This window comes from Pezoporus flaviventris, unplaced genomic scaffold, assembly GCF_033815535.1.
Source record: "Pezoporus flaviventris isolate CSIRO_AGI_PZ_B2104156 unplaced genomic scaffold, CSIRO_AGI_Pfla_v1 ptg000009l, whole genome shotgun sequence".
Lineage (NCBI taxonomy): Eukaryota > Metazoa > Chordata > Aves > Psittaciformes > Psittacidae > Pezoporus > Pezoporus flaviventris.
Window position 1 is genome coordinate 403,653 of NW_026892557.1, and position 19,049 is coordinate 422,701.

General features: G+C 52.8%; 1 protein-coding gene across 1 annotated transcript in view; it reads left to right on the top strand.

The window, feature by feature from the left end:
• The first annotated feature begins 1,672 nt into the window (after positions 1 to 1,672).
• EPHA8 (EPH receptor A8) overlaps positions 1,673 to 19,049 on the top strand; it is a 44,031-nt gene continuing 26,654 nt past the window's right edge. The window contains exons 1-2 of the mRNA XM_061450050.1: positions 1,673 to 1,984; positions 14,335 to 14,399. Coding sequence (XP_061306034.1) covers positions 1,900 to 1,984; positions 14,335 to 14,399 — 150 coding nt within the window. The 5' untranslated portion in view covers positions 1,673 to 1,899. The remainder of the gene's footprint in view (positions 1,985 to 14,334; positions 14,400 to 19,049) is intronic.

Genomic DNA, 19,049 nt, shown 5'->3' on the forward strand with positions numbered 1-19,049 from the left:
CATCACACGCAGCAGGCATCATTTACCACTGCAAAGCCAAAGCTGGCTTCTGCTTCCCCAGAGATTCATTTCCAGAGCTTGGGACTGAGGTTGTGGCAGTGTGGATGGTGTCCCTCTGGCATGCTTGGGCATTGGGTGGCAAAGAGCTGAGGGATCCAGCACTGAGCTGTGACAAGTCCTTTGAGCACAAGGAGATTGTGGGGTTGGAGTAGCAATGCAATAGCTGGCAGAACATCAGCTCTCCCACCGGGTGCAGGTGGGAGATCCCATCATGGCATCACCCTTGGCCTGACAGCACCACTCACCCTCTGCCAGATGCCTTGGGAACTGTTGGATTCCCCCCCCCAAACCACGGCTGTGTCACTGCTCTGGAAGCCCATCCCATGATACCACTGATGACAGGATCTCTCCAGCGCTGTCTCTGATAGACGGCTTCCCAGGCAGGCAGAGCAAAAAACCTGGAGGGATCTGCTACCCTGAGCTGTTCCCAGGTCCTGGTGATGAGTGGTGCAGACACATCCCTGCAGGCACAGCCCTCATCCGTTCTGAATGGGGAATTGTTGCGAGACAGGCAGGGAGCCCCTCTCACTCCAGCACGTAGGAAGCTGCTGACAGCACTGTGGGATACTCCAACACGGGGTCCAGCATCTCCAGGGAGCACACTGGGATCCAGGGCAGGATGGAGGGTGTGAGACACTCCCCTCCTTCCCAAGCCCACTGAGCAAGCCTGGGGTGAGCTTCATCCAAGGGATGAACATTCAACAGAGCAGGATGCCTGTCCTTCCTCACATGCCTTTTCCTGGGGTGATTGCTGAGGGCAGGGGAGGGCTGCGATCACACATGGGTCCTTTGGCCAGGAGCACACGGAAGAGCGAATAACCCCGTTGCAAGAGTCAGCATCAGTGATTACCGCGGGCAGGTATTAGCGGTTGTTCAGCATTTAAATGGGGAAACGGTCACGGCCACTGCAGGGGGTCTGTTGACAGATGCTGAGTGTTTAATGCCGAACAAGGTACTCACCTGACTCAACAACTGTGGCAGCTCTGAGCAAGTGGGATGCAGGGGTTTCCTTGGAAGGGCTGTGGGGAGGATGCTCTGTGCTCCCCAGGCAGCCGAGTGTACCTACTGCAGTGCACCCTGCCCCGTGCCTGGCCTTGCCCAGCCTGGGACAGCCGCTGCATCCTCCTAAGCTCTGCTTTTGAAGGCTTTGGCCCTCTTTCAGGCAGCCAACGTGGCTGTAAATGGCTTGGATGTTACCAGCCCTGGCCGTGCTGTCCCCTGCTCCCACTGCCCCAGCTCAGGGGTGAGCAGGGAGTGTCTGTCCCAGGACGGTGCGGCATGATGGGGTGTGTGGGGTGTCTGCCTACCTCTTCTTGCCCCAGACATACAAGAGGAGCATGTGCAGGGGATTTTCCTCCCTGTGCACAGCGGGACTGGGGGGTAACCCCATCCCCTTCACTCCTGACCCCGACTGAGTGCAAACTCCCCGCCGGGCCACGGCTCAGGCTGCGAGTTTGTCTCTTGCAGACGGGAACAGCCAAGAGCAGTGGGGAGCACAAGAAGCGGTGGGGGCCATCACGGGCCGGGAGGACGGACGGACGGATGGATGGGTGGCAGCGGGGAGCAGGAGCCCGCCGTCCGGATGCTGAGGCTGGGTACAGCGAACGCGTGTGTTGCGGGAAGGGGGGCTCGCTGCAGAGCCCACCCAGCCCATTGGCTTGCGAGCCGTGACAGGCAGGCAGCTCCCTCCCCGCCAGCGCTGCCTGTGTGGATGTGAGCAATGTGCGCAAAGTGCCTTCGCATTAGCCCCGTTGAGTGCCGTAGCGCCGGGCGCTCGCTCGCAGAGGTGCTGGCACAACCGAGGTGGCCCTGTCCCGTGCCTGGTGGCACTGCCGGACCATGGCATGGGCACAGGGGGACCTGACGTCCTCACTCTCCATCGTCATCGCTTTGGCTGCCTGCCTCTCCGCCACCACCAGCGAAGGTAGGAACCCGGGGCGGCCCTGGAGCGACAGGGCAGTGGTTGGGGGGACCCGCAGGATCATTGCGGTTGGTTGGATGTGTCCGCATGGGCTTCACTTCTCTGTATTCCCAGGGGGGGCACGGCTCCAGGTTCCTGCCTGCTTGAGTTTGCTGATCCTGGAGCTTTTGCACCAGAGGCTAAACTTCGGAGCTGGGCAGGAGGACTTGATTCCTGCAGCAGCGCTGCCAGCTCTGGCCTCCCTTCAAGGGCTCTGCTGCAGCGTGCGAGGGTGGCTGCAGAGGGGACACACACGGCAATCCCCATCACCAGAGCTGGCAGCAGCACGGGGCTGTGCTTGCTGGACGGAGCAAACGGGTGGGATGTGGGGAGCTGGGAGGGCAATTCGGTGGGAAACTTGTCACGAGGGAAGGGGCTGGAAACTTCCGAAGTGGAAAGCAGGGATGCAGCCAGGGACCCTCTCCTGACAGCTCGGTGTCAGCAGTGTTAGGCCTGCTCCCTCTGCCTGGCCACGCTGCTGCAGCTGCGCTCAACCTCCTCGGCAGTGCCACCCTGCTCCGGTGTCCCCCCTTGGCATCGGGAGTGCTGCTGACACCCACCCGCTCGCCTGCCTCCTCCTACACTGGCAGTGGCAGCACGGCTGCTTCCCGGGTCTGCTGATCATCATCACCCGGAGATCTGCCGTTCCTGCTCCCAAGCGTGTCCTTGGCACCGGCAGTAGCATCCTTCCTTCCTCCCTTCTGCTACACCTGAGAGCCACGGCCAGCACAGCACATCCCTCTGCAGCGAGCCCCCGTGCTGCTGTCCCTGCCCGGTGGTGGCAGTGGCATCTCTCCCTTCTCCTGCCTCTGCATCCCTGCCATCCTTTCGGCATGCCGAGGCCCACGGACTGGCACTGTGATGCCTCACACACTTTGCAGCACCCACTGTGCCGGGTCGTTGTGCCTGCTGCCATCTCGCATTACCCACCATACCTCCCCTCCCACCAGCCTATCTTCCTCTCCAGTATCAGCCATTTCCAGCTATTCTGGTCCTAACCCTGTTTTCTGCCCGCTGTCCGCTTCCTGGCACTTCTCCTGTTCCTTTCCTCACTGCTTTCCTGTCCTTGATGGGGATTCACTGGTGTCTCTCTGCTGAGGATGGGCTGTGTGGGTGCCGGATAGGACCCCAGCATCCTGATACCCCAGCCCTTGCCGCCCTGTGCCCAGGGCAGGGCGCAGTGCAAGATGCTGCCTGTGTTGCCGGTGGCTCTAGGTGCTGCAGCCCTACAAAGCCAAGCAGCTCTGCCTGAACTTGGGTAACCCTGGGCATGGACAAGTGATGCAGAGGCGCCTTTGCTTTCCTCTGTGAAGGAGATTGCTGGCTACTGCATTGGGTTTTATAGTGTGTGTATGGAGATCCAGGCCCGGACTGCTGCCTGCCTCTTCCCAGCTGGGAAAGACCTGGGTTTCCTGCAAGACTTTTTGGAAAGGAAAGCTGGTCTCAGTAACAGCCTCGGTCAGGGGGATACGTGGGGCTGGGGATAAGCTGGGCCCTGGTGAAGATCAAGCAGACAAGACCTAGGTTAGACCAGGTAGAAGGTGCTGGGTGGCATCAAGACAAAGTATGGGATCCTGCAGGATGATGGTGGTGGCCCCGTCCGCTCGCAAGGTTGCTTGTGTCTCCAAGGGTACTGGGGCTGATCAGTGCCAGCCATGCGCTGCAATCTGGGCAGTGGAGTGGGGATGCGGCTGCAGGCTCCTGTGAGCATCCAGCACCCCAGGGTGCTGCGCTGTGCTCATGGCACTGCCCATGGTGTGCCAGTTGTTGAGCACCCTGGTACAAGGATGGGTCTAGAAGCATAGAGAGATGCTGCAAAGTGCAGCACAACCCTCGTGCCTCCCGCGCCCCGGTTGTGCTGGGCTTTGCTATCCCATCTCTGCAGCCTGTGCCTCAGCACAGAAGGTATCCATAGTGCACAAAGGTGTCCAACGCTGCCAACCATAACCTCTGCCCGCTGCACAGCCACAGTGCACCTCTGCCCGTGCCACCCAGCACCCCTGGTGCTCATTTGAGGGTTGTAGGGTAGGAAATTGCAGCCACAAAGCAGATTTGAGACTGGTGCGCGCTGCACTCTGTGTGCGCGTATTGGGAGGCAATTGGTGTATAAAGACTTGTATTAACCTGAAGGAACGGCTTCAGTCTGATTTTATTCCCCTTCCAAGAGCTCCCAGTGCCTTTCTCTTTGCTGAAAGATTGGTTCCAAGAAGTTTCAAGCTTATATTTTTTATTATACAATTATATATAAAGATATTTTATTATAATTATTATAATTATTATAAATATCTTTATATATAATTATATAACTATATATAATATATCTTTATATATAATTACTATTATTATAATAATTATAATTATTATAAATAATATATTCTATATATTGTTATATAGTTTTCATTCGTTTCAGTCTTTCTAACAGTATGTGCCCTGGAAATGGGAGGAAAAGGGAATCTCCATTCCATGGTAAATCCCCACATTTTGGCGTGGCAGCCATTGCAAAGCGCTTTGAAAGCCAAAGCTCAGATTCTTTATAGATGGGCGGAAATTTGCAGGATATGGGAGATTTCCATTTGGAACACTGAAGAAAAAAAAGAAGTCCGAAATTGTTAAATTGCTTCAGAGCAGGGCAGCAGAAAAGTTATTTTCAATAATATGGAGATAGTGTGATAGACTAAAATATTTACACTATTACACGCTGTGTTGCATTGGCGAAAAATATCAGAGCAGGTATTTTATATGACACCAGCAGCTGAAGTTAAATAATAAAATATGAAATATCTCTGCTTTATGGAAAGAAAATCTCACGAGCAGAAATTGCCACATTTGAGGCTTGGCCAAGGGGTGACAAAATCGGATTTTCTGCCCGAAAATGGCACTTGGAATGCCGCTGCTGGGGTCTGCTTGCTCCCAAGCGATGGCTCTGGCTCAGCTCTGTCCACCATCAGTGAGGTGGGTGACCCTTCTCCCCATCGCAGCACAGACCCCACGGCCTGCGGGTGGGCTTGGTGGTACCTCGGTAGGGATCATGGTGCGGCAGGGAAGGGGGACCAGGGGACATCTCCTGCAGCATTTCAGGGCTTATCAGGACGGCCGAGGCAGACAGCAGGTGATGGGGATAGGATGGTGTACAGGGACTACACCGGGAAGGATGCAGTGCTGATGACACAGGGATGCTCGTCCTTTCCCTGCGCCATGGGTCAGTGATGGAGACGTTTTGTTCCTCCCTACAGCAGGGATGGCATGTGGGAGAGCACCAGGATCCTTGGGAAAACCCAGCAGCTGAAACAGGAGCCAGAGGAAGGGTTTGTGGCGATCTCCCCTGCTAATCTCTCGACTGTAATCTCATTAATTGCCCCTCTGCTCAAACAGAAAAAGAGGTAAAAGCTCATCTCCGCATTTATTCAGCGCTACTTTTGTACCCCTTCAATGCCGAAGTCGGGGCTGCCAGAGAAGGAAAGCTCTGAAAGGGAGAGGAAATAGCTTCTTTCCATTGTAAAAAGGCTGTGAGGATGCCGTGTTCCTCCGTAAGAATAGGAAACAAGAGGTTTTAGGTACACAGACTTTTAGTGATGGGGGCATGGGGAAGTGTTAGTTTAAACCAGAGCTGATTTGGGCTGTGTTTGCAGGAAAACAAAATAAAATCATTTTGGGGTGTGTAATATCTTTATTACTCCCCAAATGCTGCTATAAAACAAACACTTGCAGGATTTTAGGATCATGGGGGAATATTTCTGGTCTTTCTTTCTCATCTTCATTTCCATCTGCCTCATATTAACAGCTTCTTATAGTAAAACTTCTGGAAAATCTAACCCAAAAGATCTCAGACAAATAACAGAACAGGGCACAAATTGCACTCACTCTGTGGGCTTTTTATTCGCTCTCCCTGGATTCTTGTTTTCAGAAATAGTGAGGGATTTATTTCCAGTGAAAAGAAATGGGCACCATTTTGGTGACGGTGGAAGCCGATCTGACGGATCCAAATTTAAGTATAACTGAAAACCCAATGAATTACTACAGGGACAAAGGAATTCCCTATTTATTGTTTTTTTTTTTTTTTAAACTGCTGAGAAATAGTTAGGAAAAAAATATTTTACCTAAAAGAAAAGCACAAAACCCAAACCCAACAAAAAATCACAAACCCCAGCCCTAAAAGAGGCTCAATTAGGGAGGGAGGTTGAGCTGCTCGTCCCATGCATTTCTCTGCGGTCGGCACTTGTAGGTCCTGGTAGGTGATGCTCTGTGAGTGCCGATTTCATCAAGACACCCCGACACCTCGGCTCATTGTTTCGGCCGGGTCCTGTGTTCTGTGCCTCCCCGCTCGCCTCCCTGGCAGCCTACGGTGCTGCCTTTATCTCCAGGGGTAAATCCCTTCATGTGATAACTCCATTCGTACCCTGACAGGTTTTGATAGTTCGGTGTCCTCACCCCAGCGTGTTTGCATGAGCAACACTCAAAATTATCCCTTTGTCACCCAGAAATGGTTAACCCCTGAGCGGAGGGATCACGCAGCCGTGTTTCCTTCATCAAGAAACAAAAATCCCCATGTCCTGCCTGGGTAGGTGTGTGGTCATAAATAACAGCATAAAGGACCTAAGTCCTTTACGGATCAGGTCCAGCCACACCAATAAAGCCTAATGAACGGTGCTTGGCCCAGGGATACCGTCGAGAAAGCTATTCAATACTTATCTGAAGACACGGGCAAAGGCAGACCCATCCCTGCCTTCCCTAATCCGTTCCAATGGCTCATCAGCCTCAGCCTTAAAAAATTGGACCCCTCTTTTCCCTGATATAAATTTCCCTGGTTCACCTTCCAGCCATTTGTTCTTGTTAGGCATTTCTTGCTAGATTAAAGACCCCGTATTCTAATGCTGTGAAAGCATGCTGGGTGCAAGCGGGTGCAAAATTGGGCTTTGCAGTTACCCTTCTCACATGTTTTTAGTTCCATCCCTGGTATCATGGCTGTGCCTGTGGTACCTTCTGCCCTATCTCCAGTTTCTCCTATTTTAAATGCCTTAAACATGCAAGTGAGTGGATAGACCATCTCAATCCCAGCACCAAGGGCACACACAAGTCCCTGATCCTTCCTTGGTTGAAACACCTTTTGTGTTAGGTACCTCCCATACGATTTTTAAAGGCTCTCGTTTCATTTCATTACTGGTGGCGTGAGACATCCGGCCCTTCCCTTCAAACGTTTTCAGTATTGGTATTTTTGTCTGTGAAAACGTTCCGTTTTAGAAAAAGCTATTTTTTTTTAAGAGAGCAAAGTAAAGCAAAAGCCTTTAAAAAGGAAAAAAATTAACTTGCTTGGATAATGTCCCCGTGGCACAAAGAGCGGAGCGTGGTTTAGGGTGGCTGACTGCTATGAGATCAAAAGATGAAATCAGGGGGAAAAAGCATCCGAGAGCCTGATGGCAGGAAAACTGCCATCCAAAACCCCTTCGGATAATCCAGATCAGTGGGGACGTTTGCAAACATCCACGTTTCACTGCTGAATCCTCTGGAGAGGATAAACCCCAAATCTTTGCCAGGACTGCTGGGATGCAGGGGTCCGTGGGAAGGGCAGGGTGTCTTTATGGTTAATCCAGCTAATGGACTCACGAGTTTTTCTATAGGCACAGGTCTCCAGTTCCAGGTGACACTGGGGAGTCTGATTTTGGGTGAGAAATCTGCAAATCCCAAACAGGCTGGCGATAAACTGAGCAGGCAGTTTACAGGTGGGGAGTGAAAGCACTGGGATGCTCTGGGATAAAGTCCTGGGATGGTGTTAGGGGCTTGCTTGGCTCCCAGAAAGCTCATCAGAAGTCAGAAACATCAGTGTCTAAAGCTGAAAATGCATTTGTGTCTATTCTGCTGTGTCAGACGTGAGCAAAGAGATGAGGGAGTCAGGACTGGTGCGAGGACACCATCACAAACCCCTCTGAAGAGGGGTCCCATTTCTCTTTGCTTACCACAAGCAGAAGAGGCGTATTTGGTGTGATTCTTAAGGACTGTCACTATATTGGTGGCATGAGATGTTCAGCCTGTCCCTGAACCTGGGGCTGCGGCTCGGTGGGAAGTCCTGGTGCAGGTGCACATCCATTATGTGTTCTTTGAGCTTCTGGGTTAGGGGACACTGGTCAGGGATGCAAAAAGCCATCCTTTGATGGTGTGTGGGATGACGGATTAGCTCTTGCAGGGCTTTAGCCTAACACGATGCCAAGGGGTAGCTGTGCAAAGCACAGGCTCCTCTCTGCTGATGGATGTGTCCCTGTTGTCTCATCCCTTATGCTGGGGACACTGCACTGGAAGGGACATGCATGACTCCCTTAAGGCCAAATCCAGACCTGAGCACACCAGGTCTGCAAATCCCTCTTACAGGGCTCCAAGGACCTTTCAGCTGCCCCAGTGCCCCCCTCCCCAGCCTCGTGTGGTCCTGCTCCTTCCCCTGCTCACATTGGATGTTTCCATGGAATTCCTTGCCTCGCCGACCTTTCTCACCCCCCCATCCCCGGAGCCTTCCCACTTCCTCCACTGGTTTCTGCCCTGAATTACAACGAGCCCAGCTGCCCCTTGAGCCCAAAATATCTGCTTCCACACCAGTGCAAGCTCCTGGACTAGGGATGTGGAAGCGAAGCGTGTGCTCACCCCTCGCTCCAAGCCTCCAGCCTGGCTCCAAACACCCCATCCCTGAGCCCTGGGACAGCCTGTGGATTCTTTTCACGTTCCCAGTCAGTTATTCATGCCCAGCTCTCACCACGCACTGTCTGCACTGCAACCTCTGTGTGCCACCATGCGGGATGCACACCAGTACCGTAACACCCTGCCCAGCAGTGGTGCTGTCTCTGCTTCCATTTGGGGTACCCAAGCCAGCGTGCCCAATTCGCTTTGCCTGTCTCACTGCACAAGAGCATCAGGAGTCTCAAACAGAGTAGGAAACAGGAGCGTTTTCCATCTCTATTTTCCCACCTATATTTCTGTGAGGGAACGTTTTTCTGTTGTTTGGGTTTTGATGTGTGGGAGAAAAAATGCTGCCCTGTAATTTCAAGGTTTTTACCCTTGGAAACGCTTTGTGCGGAGTGGTTTGTTTTGTTTCTTTTTCTTTTTTTACAGTATTTCATGGCACCTCGGTCCTACCACAGGTTATGCTCTTGTGCTGCACATTATCTCACACCAGATCATGCAGGGTCTGGAAGGATCGGGTTGGTAAATTCGTTTTTAAAACCTGAACTGCTATTTTTTCTGTTAGCACTGATTGAACAAACAAGCTTTCTTCCTACATCAAAGTGTCTTCTGCTCCTGGTATACTGAAAAGGGGTGACCCTCTGGGCAGTCCTTATGGGCATTACCGCTCCTGATGCACTACAAAACGATATGAAATTAAATACAGAAAGTTCACAGCAACAATCCGGAGGTCCGAGGAGAAATCCTGGAGTGGGAATTAGGGCACGTCCAAAAAGCAGCACTGTTATTGCCACGGCGATTGTTTGAAAACATTTCTTTTGAGTGTATTTCTTTTTTTTCCAGTCTGATTCTAGCATTCCAGAAATGTGGAAACCCCCCGTTCCTACCGGATTTGGTGACATCTTTTCTATCTACCCGCAATGCTTTACTAAATCCCTCTCTGGGCAGCCGCGGCACCATCCCCGCTGTGTCCTCAGTACGTGCAGCCCGACAAAGCCTGCCTGGATCCGGCTGAGCGCTGGGGTGCAGCACCCCGCTGCCATGGTGCCGACCTGCATCCATGGGGCACATCCCCTGCACACAGATCCCGAATGGGAAGCGCTGACCTGCCCTCCAGGCTCGCTGCTCTTACCTCGAAGCCCGGTGTGCTGGTGAATAAATCACTGCTTTTCTTTCTTTAAGGATAAATACTCGTCCTGGGAAGGGGGAAAGCTAAAAGCAGAACATCCCATCCCGTCCCCTGTGATGCTCCGAGGCCAGTAAGACACAGCTTTGTTGCTCGGCTTTGCCTCCCGAGTTGGAAAGGTCGTGGCTTAATCCTACCCCTGGATTAAAGGGTAGGACACAAATGGCTGACCCACCCCGGCCCCACCTGCCCCTTCAAAGTCCTGTCTGAGCTTATGGGAAACGAACGCCAATGGTTCTTGTTCCCCTCCTCTCAGGGAGCCTTTCCCTGCCCCTTTCCCATAACCAGACTCTTCCTGCTGCAGATAAACCCCCCTTCCCCATGCCGTGTTATTCTCCCACTGAATGGGGCTGGGGTTGTGGGGCCAGTGTGGGGTGTGCGGACCCTGCGTGAGGCTGCAGGGGCTGAGCCTGACAGTCTTTGAGTTGCAGGGAGCAGGAGTGCCTAACTGTGCTGATAAGAGTTTAATTATCGATGCAAAAAGCGTTGTTGCACGGGGGGAGCCTTGCTGTGAATCTTGGGAGGCCTTTGAAGTTGTGATGGAGAGGAACTGAAGCCCAAGGGAACAGGGCTGCTCCCACTGACCCTTCCTCCCCATGCCTGAGCTACAAAGCCCCTGCCTGGGAGGGAGACAACAGAGTAATTAGAGTGAGGACCGCAGTGGGTTAACAATTAGTGAGGGTGCTCAGAGCCCTCTTTGGTCCCCCACTGCTCTATGGAGGATGGGGCTGAGCGCATCCCCCCCCCCATGTCACCCTGGGCTTGTCCCACCACCCCACCACGCACCCCCAGCCAGGCTGAGGGTCCATAGGCTCCACTGGGCTGGGCAGCTCTTGATCCCACAGGTCTGTTCCTGAGCTCAGGATGCTTGGATGAGGGACCCCGAGGTTCCTGTTTGTAGGGATGTCATACATCCCCGCAGGAGCTGTGGCCACTGGAGCAAGTGTTGGGAGAGGTGTCTGACTGTTCCATTTCATAGGTAGGTGGCAAGAGACACATGGACCCAGACAAAACATCTATCTTCTGCATGCTAGTCCCTGCCTTGGCTTCCTCACTTATCCCAAGCAGTGTCTGAATTTGGTAGATATGGGTACGGATAGGGGTAAGGATATGGAGATTATAGATATAGATAGATATAGCTATAGCTATATGTGTATATCTATATATCTGTATCATCTACCTCTATCTCGATATTAGATATCTATAGATATCTAATTAGATATCTAATATCTAATAGATATAGATATCTAATATCTATATCTATAGCTATATATCTATATCTATGTCTATAGATATAGATATCTAATATCGAGATATAGATGATACAGATATATAGATACACATATAGATGATATAGATAGATTTAGATATAGATGTAGCTATAGAAGTAGAGACAGGTTAGATGATATATAGACAGAGATATATAGAGATATATATAAAACCACGTAGCTATAAATAAATTACACATATACCTCATATACATATGCATACACCTGGTCTTCAACTCCTGTGTAATCTGCATCTATGATGGCTCATAGGTGTAATGCAACATCTCAGTGTAATGCAACATTACATGATGCAGCTTTATAAAGGAGCAGGTAGGTCTGCCTTGCATGGCACACCATCTTAAGACCCCAGTTGGTGCTGGGGGAGCGACCTGCTCTCTCCTAGGTGCTTCCATTTGAACGGGCAATTGGGTTTGACAGCTCCTGAACCAGTGCGAGCATTTCCCCTGACACCTCCTGGTGTTTTGGCTCAATACAAGTCAAGGCCAAGGCACAGAATAGGGGAGGTACAAAATGGTGCTCAGGAACACAAAATGGAGCTCGCAGTTTGAGCCTGATCCATGCAGACAGTCCATGACATCAAACAGAATCGCCCAGCTGTAGGACACAGGTCTCCCAAACCACGTTTTCTGAGACACGTTCCAGCTGAAAGGGGTCTTTTTGTGGCAGCCTCCTTGTCCTCCAGCTCTTTCTGAGCATCACCTCCTGAGATGGGACATCACCTGCGAGGGGCTGGACAGGGCCCTTGTTGTATGTGATGTGGTGTGTTCCCTTCGGTAGCCTTTCCCTGCAATGGATGGTTGGGTTTTGGAACAGTGTCGGTCTCCCCGTACCCGAACACAGTGTGCAATAGTGCTGCTGGCTGGATGCTCAGGTCCACAGAAGCGTGTGCTACACCACGAGTTAACACACACGCTCTTGGGCACGCAATGCCTTTGTATTTGTGCAATGCCCACTGCAGTGGTCTTAATGGCTGAAACATTGAGGAATAAAGGAAACAACTTCACCCTCTTCCTGCAACAAGGCACGAGCAATCTGCTCCGCAAGGCTTCCTGCAGGAGGTGCAAGCTTGTGCACCAAAGCATCTGCAAGGAGCCGGCTCCATCATCTCTATGAGGTTGGGTAGCAACCATGTGGTCCGTGTGGTGGGATGGGGTGTTCCAAGCTGGCTCCAGGTCCCACACAGGGCAGTGCAGACAAGCCTAGGGTACGTCCCACCATGGATCCCAGCTCCTTGTGCTGCCTGGAGAGCAGCTGCATCCATTGCAGAGCATCTTGGCGTGGGAAAGAGGGTGCAGGGACCACAGCAGGGGGGGAGAGGGGGTCTGCAAAAGCGGTCTGCTCCCTGCAGCCTGCCTGCTGAGGGTCACTGGGACCGTGCTCCTGCTCTGTGAGCAGGGAACTCCCGAGCCCGAGCTCCTGCTGGGTGAATTACCCAGGGAAAATAGGCAGAAAATCTTCAGATTAACAATAACAAATAAAAATGGATTTGAGATCTCCGAGGTAATTACTCCGTGCTGAGGGCAAGGGGCCTCTTTAGCAGTGGGAGCAGCGCCATGCAGGGAGTGGAGGGGCTCGTCCTGCTGTCGGGCCAATGGAGTCACACAAGAAACCCTGGAAATTCTTTCAAATTGTTCTGCTAACATTAATAAATGCCTCAAAAGCTCCTAATCTGCTCTGTCAGGAGCATGACGTCCGGGTGTTTCACAGCCAGCTCACGTCTCTGCTCCTCTCTCCCTCTACCTCTCCTTCCCTGCCTGGTAATAGTAAATGAAAGTGGCACCCGTTCCTCTGGATTCTGGGACTAGCACCACGCTGAGCCCAGCCTCTGCAAGGGCTGGAGCCACTGTCCCACTGTGCCCCATCCCCAGCATGGCAAGCCACTGCCTTGCTCCAAGACCACCGGAGCCCGGAGACCAGCCAAGACCTGATGCAGCAGCGGGGATGCAGGCAAGCTGCATCAAGGTCTAGTGTGATGCTGCTGGAGGGTGAGGAAGGGCAGTGAGCATGGAGGCAGCATCCAAAGCGGGCTTGAACTTACTGGGTGGCTGCAGGGCTTTTGCTGGGGACAGCTGGAGGCACTGGAGGTCTTGGAGGAAGCCTGGCTCTGATGAGGGGTGACAAGACAGGGGCATGCTGGTGTTGGTGCCTGCTGTGCTCACTCCCAAGGGTCCGGGCACCTTGCTGCCACCCTCTCCCAAGCCTCCATCCCTCTGGATCCGTACCTTGGGCTTGGGCTCTTTCCCCTGGTGCTGAGCAAGTCGGGGGTTATCAGGCAGTGGCAAGGCTCTGCTCTGCCTTGTGCTGTAGGATTTGGGTTTGGGGATCATGGGCAGCAGATGACACTCAGCAGCAGGTCCCCCTGTGCATGCAGCAGTGCTGGGGCATCCTGCTGCTGACACTGCTCGGCTTTGCACAGGAAGCTCCTGAGCACATTCAAAGGCATCCTCACCTCTATCCCTGCAGAAGCTGCTCCCCTTCCCTTGCAGATTTGCCTGTGCCTCCTCGTTAAGCTGGGCTCCTGGTGGTGGCAGGGCTTGTGAAGGATTGGCTTTGATGGAGCCTGTCCCCCGCTGCCTGGCCTCTCCACTGGGGTGTCAGCCAGGACCATGGGGAGTCACTTTGTGCTGGAGCCGGGCACTGAGGTGCATAATTACAGTGGCTGCTGGAGTGCAGACTTCAAACCAGTGATGCTGGGAGGGATGGGAATGTAAAAGACTTGACTGAGCCTCTGGAGAAGTGTCCAAGGGAGGAATGATGCTCTGGTTGCATCAGTGTTGGCCCAGGGTGGGACTGGTGGACAACCTAATGCTTGCAGTTTGTGTTCCCAGCTTCCCTATCCCCTCTGCCCTGCTCTGCACCCCCTCCAATCTGTTGTTTGCACTCCCCTCTCCTCCAACAGAACGCATTGCTCTCAGTCCTATGGCCAGGTCTGATACAGCCTCACCTCAATTATACCCCAAACCAACAGCTTTGGGGAGCACCATTTATTGCCATCTCCTCGCTCCACATCTCCCTCAGCTGCAGCCAAACAGGTCCCTGGCAGCAGCCCCATGGATTGACAGGCGCAGGGAGGAATCAGGCGAGTGGGATGCAAGGAGGGGTTGCTTGTGGTGCCTCAGTTCCTCGCCCCTCAGGGATGGGGAGAAAGCTTTCTAATGCAGCATTTTGTTTTCCAGTGAACTTGCTAGACACATCAACAATCCCGGGGGACTGGGGCTGGATGACTTATCCCTCGCATGGGGTAAGTATGAAGCGGCTGTTGGCGTGTGGGGAATGGGTCACCACAGGTCTCCCTGGTACCTAGGTCAGTGCTGATGGGGCAAAGAGGCCACATCCAATGGGAAAATGTCAGCCTGAAAGACCAGTGGGATGCGGCTGGTTTGGAAATGCCATTTAAGTGTCCATGTCCCCTGGTAGTGACTAGGTTGTCACCAAGTCCTGAGCAAAGAGGGAGCTCAAGAGTGGGGTCACCCCATGGGCTCTCACACTGAGAAGCGTCTCAGTCCTCACTGCACCAAGGGGAGCATCAGGATGAGCAGCCCAAAATGTCTGGGAAATCCTCAGCAACCTATAATCAGAGGAGTTTGCTGTGGGAAATGGGGAAGAAGGGCAGGGATGTGGATGGTTTCTTAAAGGGAATGGGGATGTAAATACACAGCCCTGCAGCGTGGCCAGGAGTGATGTAGGGGTGGTGACCCCCATCTGAACCTGCCATCTCTACTGGCTGGGTCCTTTCTGCATGCTCCCTTCACCTGCATTTCCATGCCTGCATTTCCATGTCCGCATTTCCCTGCCACAGCAGCTCTCTGGAAATGGTGAGTTTCAGATGGCAGCAGTGACCTGGCTGCAAGGAGTTTGCTCATTCATTGAAGGGAACAGAAACAATCGCATAATAAACACACAGAGGACCAACTGCGAGGCACAGTGGGGCTTGCCGCAATGCACAAAGAGGGCAAAATTGGGGTGCCTACCTGGCTTTCGCTGCTGTGCTGCTTTTTCATGCCCACTCTTTTTCATCCCCTCTCTGAACTAAACGGTCCTAATCTTTCCAATTCCACCTCCTACGGAAATCTTCCCAGGCCTCTAATCATTTTCATTGATCTGCTGCTTGAGACGTTCAGTCCCCACGCTGTTCGAGCAGGAGTGATCGGCACGGTGAATTCATACTAATGACGGCGATTGGGTTTATATCAGGCATTATTATATATGTAAATATATTAAATTACTAGCTCTAATTTTAGCAGTTAGCTCTTGCAGTGACTATCCTGGAAGTGTAACAGATTCAGAGGTACAAGGTCAGTGGGGACCGCAGAACTAATATGATGTGATCTCCTGCAGAAATACAGGCCTTCGGAGCTGCCAATTCACTCGCACCTCAGAAAAGCCCGGCTTCTATCAGATAAAAACCTTTGGCTGCAAAACTGCCAGTGGTGGTAAATCCTTCAGGTCCTGTAGTGATGCTGTTAACAGGTCGCTGTTAAAAACCCATCGCTATGTGGGTTTGCTTGGCTTTGGTTTCCTTCTTCTGCCATTGCTGGATGAGGGAGACATTGTCCTCTTCACAGGTTGTGCTTGGTCGTGTCCATCCCTATCCTGTCACACCACTGCTGCCATCTCATCCCAAACCTGCTGCCAAATCCTGGTGTCCTGGAGTGGCCTGATGCACGTTCAGAGGTCGGCGTTGCTGACCCTGTTCCTCAGCTAAAGTCATGCTCGTTTTTGCTTCACCCACATCTCCATTCCGCTGCCCTGCCTGAGCCTGGGGCCATGACATGGGTGACAGTGGGGAGGTGGGTAGCTCTGCATGGGTCTTTAATGGCACTAAACAACACAGAGCCCCGGTCCCCATTCTGAGGAGCTTGTGTCCTCTAGCTCAGTCTTTAGTGCCCTATAGCCTGCCCTATGGTTCTGCCCCACCTCTCTGGGGCTGCTGGGGATGCCAGTGGAAAGGTGGCAGCCTCAGAGCTTTCCTCTTCTGGGCTGTTTGCTGCCTGTGCAGCAAGCCAACAGTTCAAAGCAGCAGCAGCACAAAGCTGGAAGAGAGGCACTTGCAAAGTCCTGTTGCTTTCATCTCATCGATGGGAAAAGTGAACTTGCCCCTCTCTGGGTTTGCTGTGGCCACCAAGAGCAGAGGAGCAAAGGGCAGGGAGCAGCGGGCTCAGTGGGGGTCAGCAGCACCATGGACCCTAGGGAGTGTCAAGCCATCAGGGAGGCATGTGTGGTCTGTTTTGACATTTCCTCTTGCCAGACGATTAACTGAGGGGTAATTGGCTGTAATTGCTGCTCAGGGGTTTAATTGCATCCCCCCCTCACCTCCACCACGGAGACACGTGCAGGAAGTGGAAGGGTCACCAGCAGCATCCCTGTCCCGCAGGCTGCGGCTCCTCTCAATTATAACTTCAAAGGGCTCCCGGGAGCTTTGCAGCTCGCTCCATCCCCAGAACAATTCCCTTTGCGCTGAAAATTAAACTCTTATCAGTGCTGTCAAAGAGGCTGCCCCTTCCCCTTCTGTGCCGCCGGTTTCCCAGCTCTCCCCAGTAAAACACCCCAGTGCCCTTCTCTCCCCTCTCCTTGCTTGGCACGTGACCCGCTGGATCAGAGGGAGCCTGATCGGCCCCTTTGCAAATTGCTTTTCTACTGACTAATTAAAACGCTGATGAGATAAGTCAACATATTATTAATAATTATTGTATCGTCTACTTTGATTTACAAAGTCAAACAGGAAACGATTTTGTTCAGACTCAGGGTATCTAAAGAGCTTGGTTGATGCCTTGCAAGAGCTAATTACAATAGGAGCACCTTGAGTTCTGGAGGAAGGCTCCCCATGCTGCCCGTGACCTCCCCACCAGCACCTCTGTGGCCTGGCCCCATAGCATCCCTCTCACTGCATGGGCTGGGGTCAGCCCAAAGAGCTGCTGGGCATCTGCCCCCCAGGGACCTGCCCCAGTGCCTGGCATGCTCCATGTTGGCTATGTTGGTGGGAGCACCAGGAAAGACCTTCAGAGGTGGTTTGTGCATCCCCACCTCTGCCCTTCTGCTTCTGGGAAAGGGGTTTCTCTTCCCATCCAGAGCCTCTGCTTGGATCCAGGAACACCAGCAGGTTACAGGGCAAGCAGTGATGAAACTCCTCTTCTCTGAAAGAAAGAGAGGGGTAGGAATGGAACGTTGGAAAAATAAAGATTTAGATTAGTAATTGAGTTAAAAGCTCATCTCCCAGAGCTCATTCTGTAAATGCTGGGTTATTGCTAATTCCCCAGACACTGGTCACTACCAGGAGTTAATCACCTGCAGTGAAGCTCAGGGTAGTTAACGGCCTGACAAATCCCTCCTTAGCCACAGCAGTGACTGATTTCATGAGGATTATCTCCATTAAGGCCTCCCACTACTGATTTATAGGTGCAATAACATCCTTTTTCTCTCCCAGTGACAGAGCGAGGGACCAGGCAGCTCCCAGGGAGGTGCTGCAGCTCAGTGCTTGCTCACGGGAGGAAGGACGGTGCTGGATATCTCAGGGGCAGCAGCTTTGCTGTGCCAGGCATCCCTCAAGGAAGCCATCCCAGGGTGGGGAAGACCCCGTCCCTTGGTTCCCTCTGTGGTCACCAAAGGGTGGTGGGATGCTGAGCAGCTGCTGGATGTGTTCTCTCCTTGTGTGTTCGCCTCTTCCACTCCTCCTCCTCCCCATTCTGCTGCACCACACCAGCCCTGGGAGACTTGTAAGACCTTGCTCAGCTGCCCAGATATCTGGTGTTTGCATCTTTCGCCTTCCATATATCTGGCAAATATTATATAGCTGGTGTTGACTTTAATTTAAGCCATTAGGCAAACCCCTGCATACAGATGCAATCATGTCCCGTGTCCCCCCCCCAGCCCGTGCGCTCACCACAGTAATTATGGTGTCCTCATTTCCGTCTCGCTGGGGGATCTTATTGCACTGACGGGGGCCAGGCTGAGCTTCCTCTAACAAAAGCCACTTCAAACTGTGGGCTGAGAGGAGGCGATGCGGGAGGCTGGGGGTGTGCACAGAGCTCCCGGACCGATGGCACCCAGCGTCAGAGACTCCTCTCCCCACCTATAAGAGCCTGTCATTAGGGTGAAACAAGGGATGCCTGAAGCAGAACCCCTCCATCCCAGCTGCTCTAGGGATGTCACTGCTTGCGGGATCTGTGTTGCCTTATGGCACGCTGGGAAGATGCTCCTGTGGCATCTGAGCCACCAGTTTGGGTGGCCTGTCCCCCTCCACGTGTTTCCACCGATGGCAGAGCACTTGCCCTGTAGGCTGGTGGTACAGGCAGGCCTTTTGGGATCCCAAGGTGCTGCATACAACCCTGGGAAAGAGCTGACGGTCCAGGCACTGTGCAAAAAAGCACTCGGTTTGAAAGAGTTATGCTACAGCACCTCCAGGATGAAGACAGGCTGAGAACATTGGGGCTGCTCAGCCTGGAGAAGAGAAGCTGCGTGGAGACCTCAGAGAAGCTTCCAGTATCTGAAGGGGGGTACAAGGATGTCGGAGAGGGGCTCTTCATCAGGGAATGTAGTGATAGGACAAGGGGTGATGGGTTCAAACTGAAACAGGGGAAGTTCAGGTTGGAGATAAGGCAGAAGTTCTTCCCTGTGAGGGTGCTGAGGCGCTGGCACAGGGTGCCCAGAGAAGCTGTGGCTGCCCCATCCCTGGCAGTGTTCAAGGCCAGGTTGGACACAGGGGCTTGGAGCAAGCTGCTCTAGTGGAAGGGGTCCCTGCCCGTGGCAGGGGTTGGAACTGGATCATCTTAAGGTCCCTTCCAGCACAAACCAGTCTGGGATTCTATGAAAAGCAAATCCTCCAAGTTCTTCCCTGTGGCTGATGCCGACCATTGACAGTACTTGGAGATGGGCATTTAGCTCCCTGCTCTCT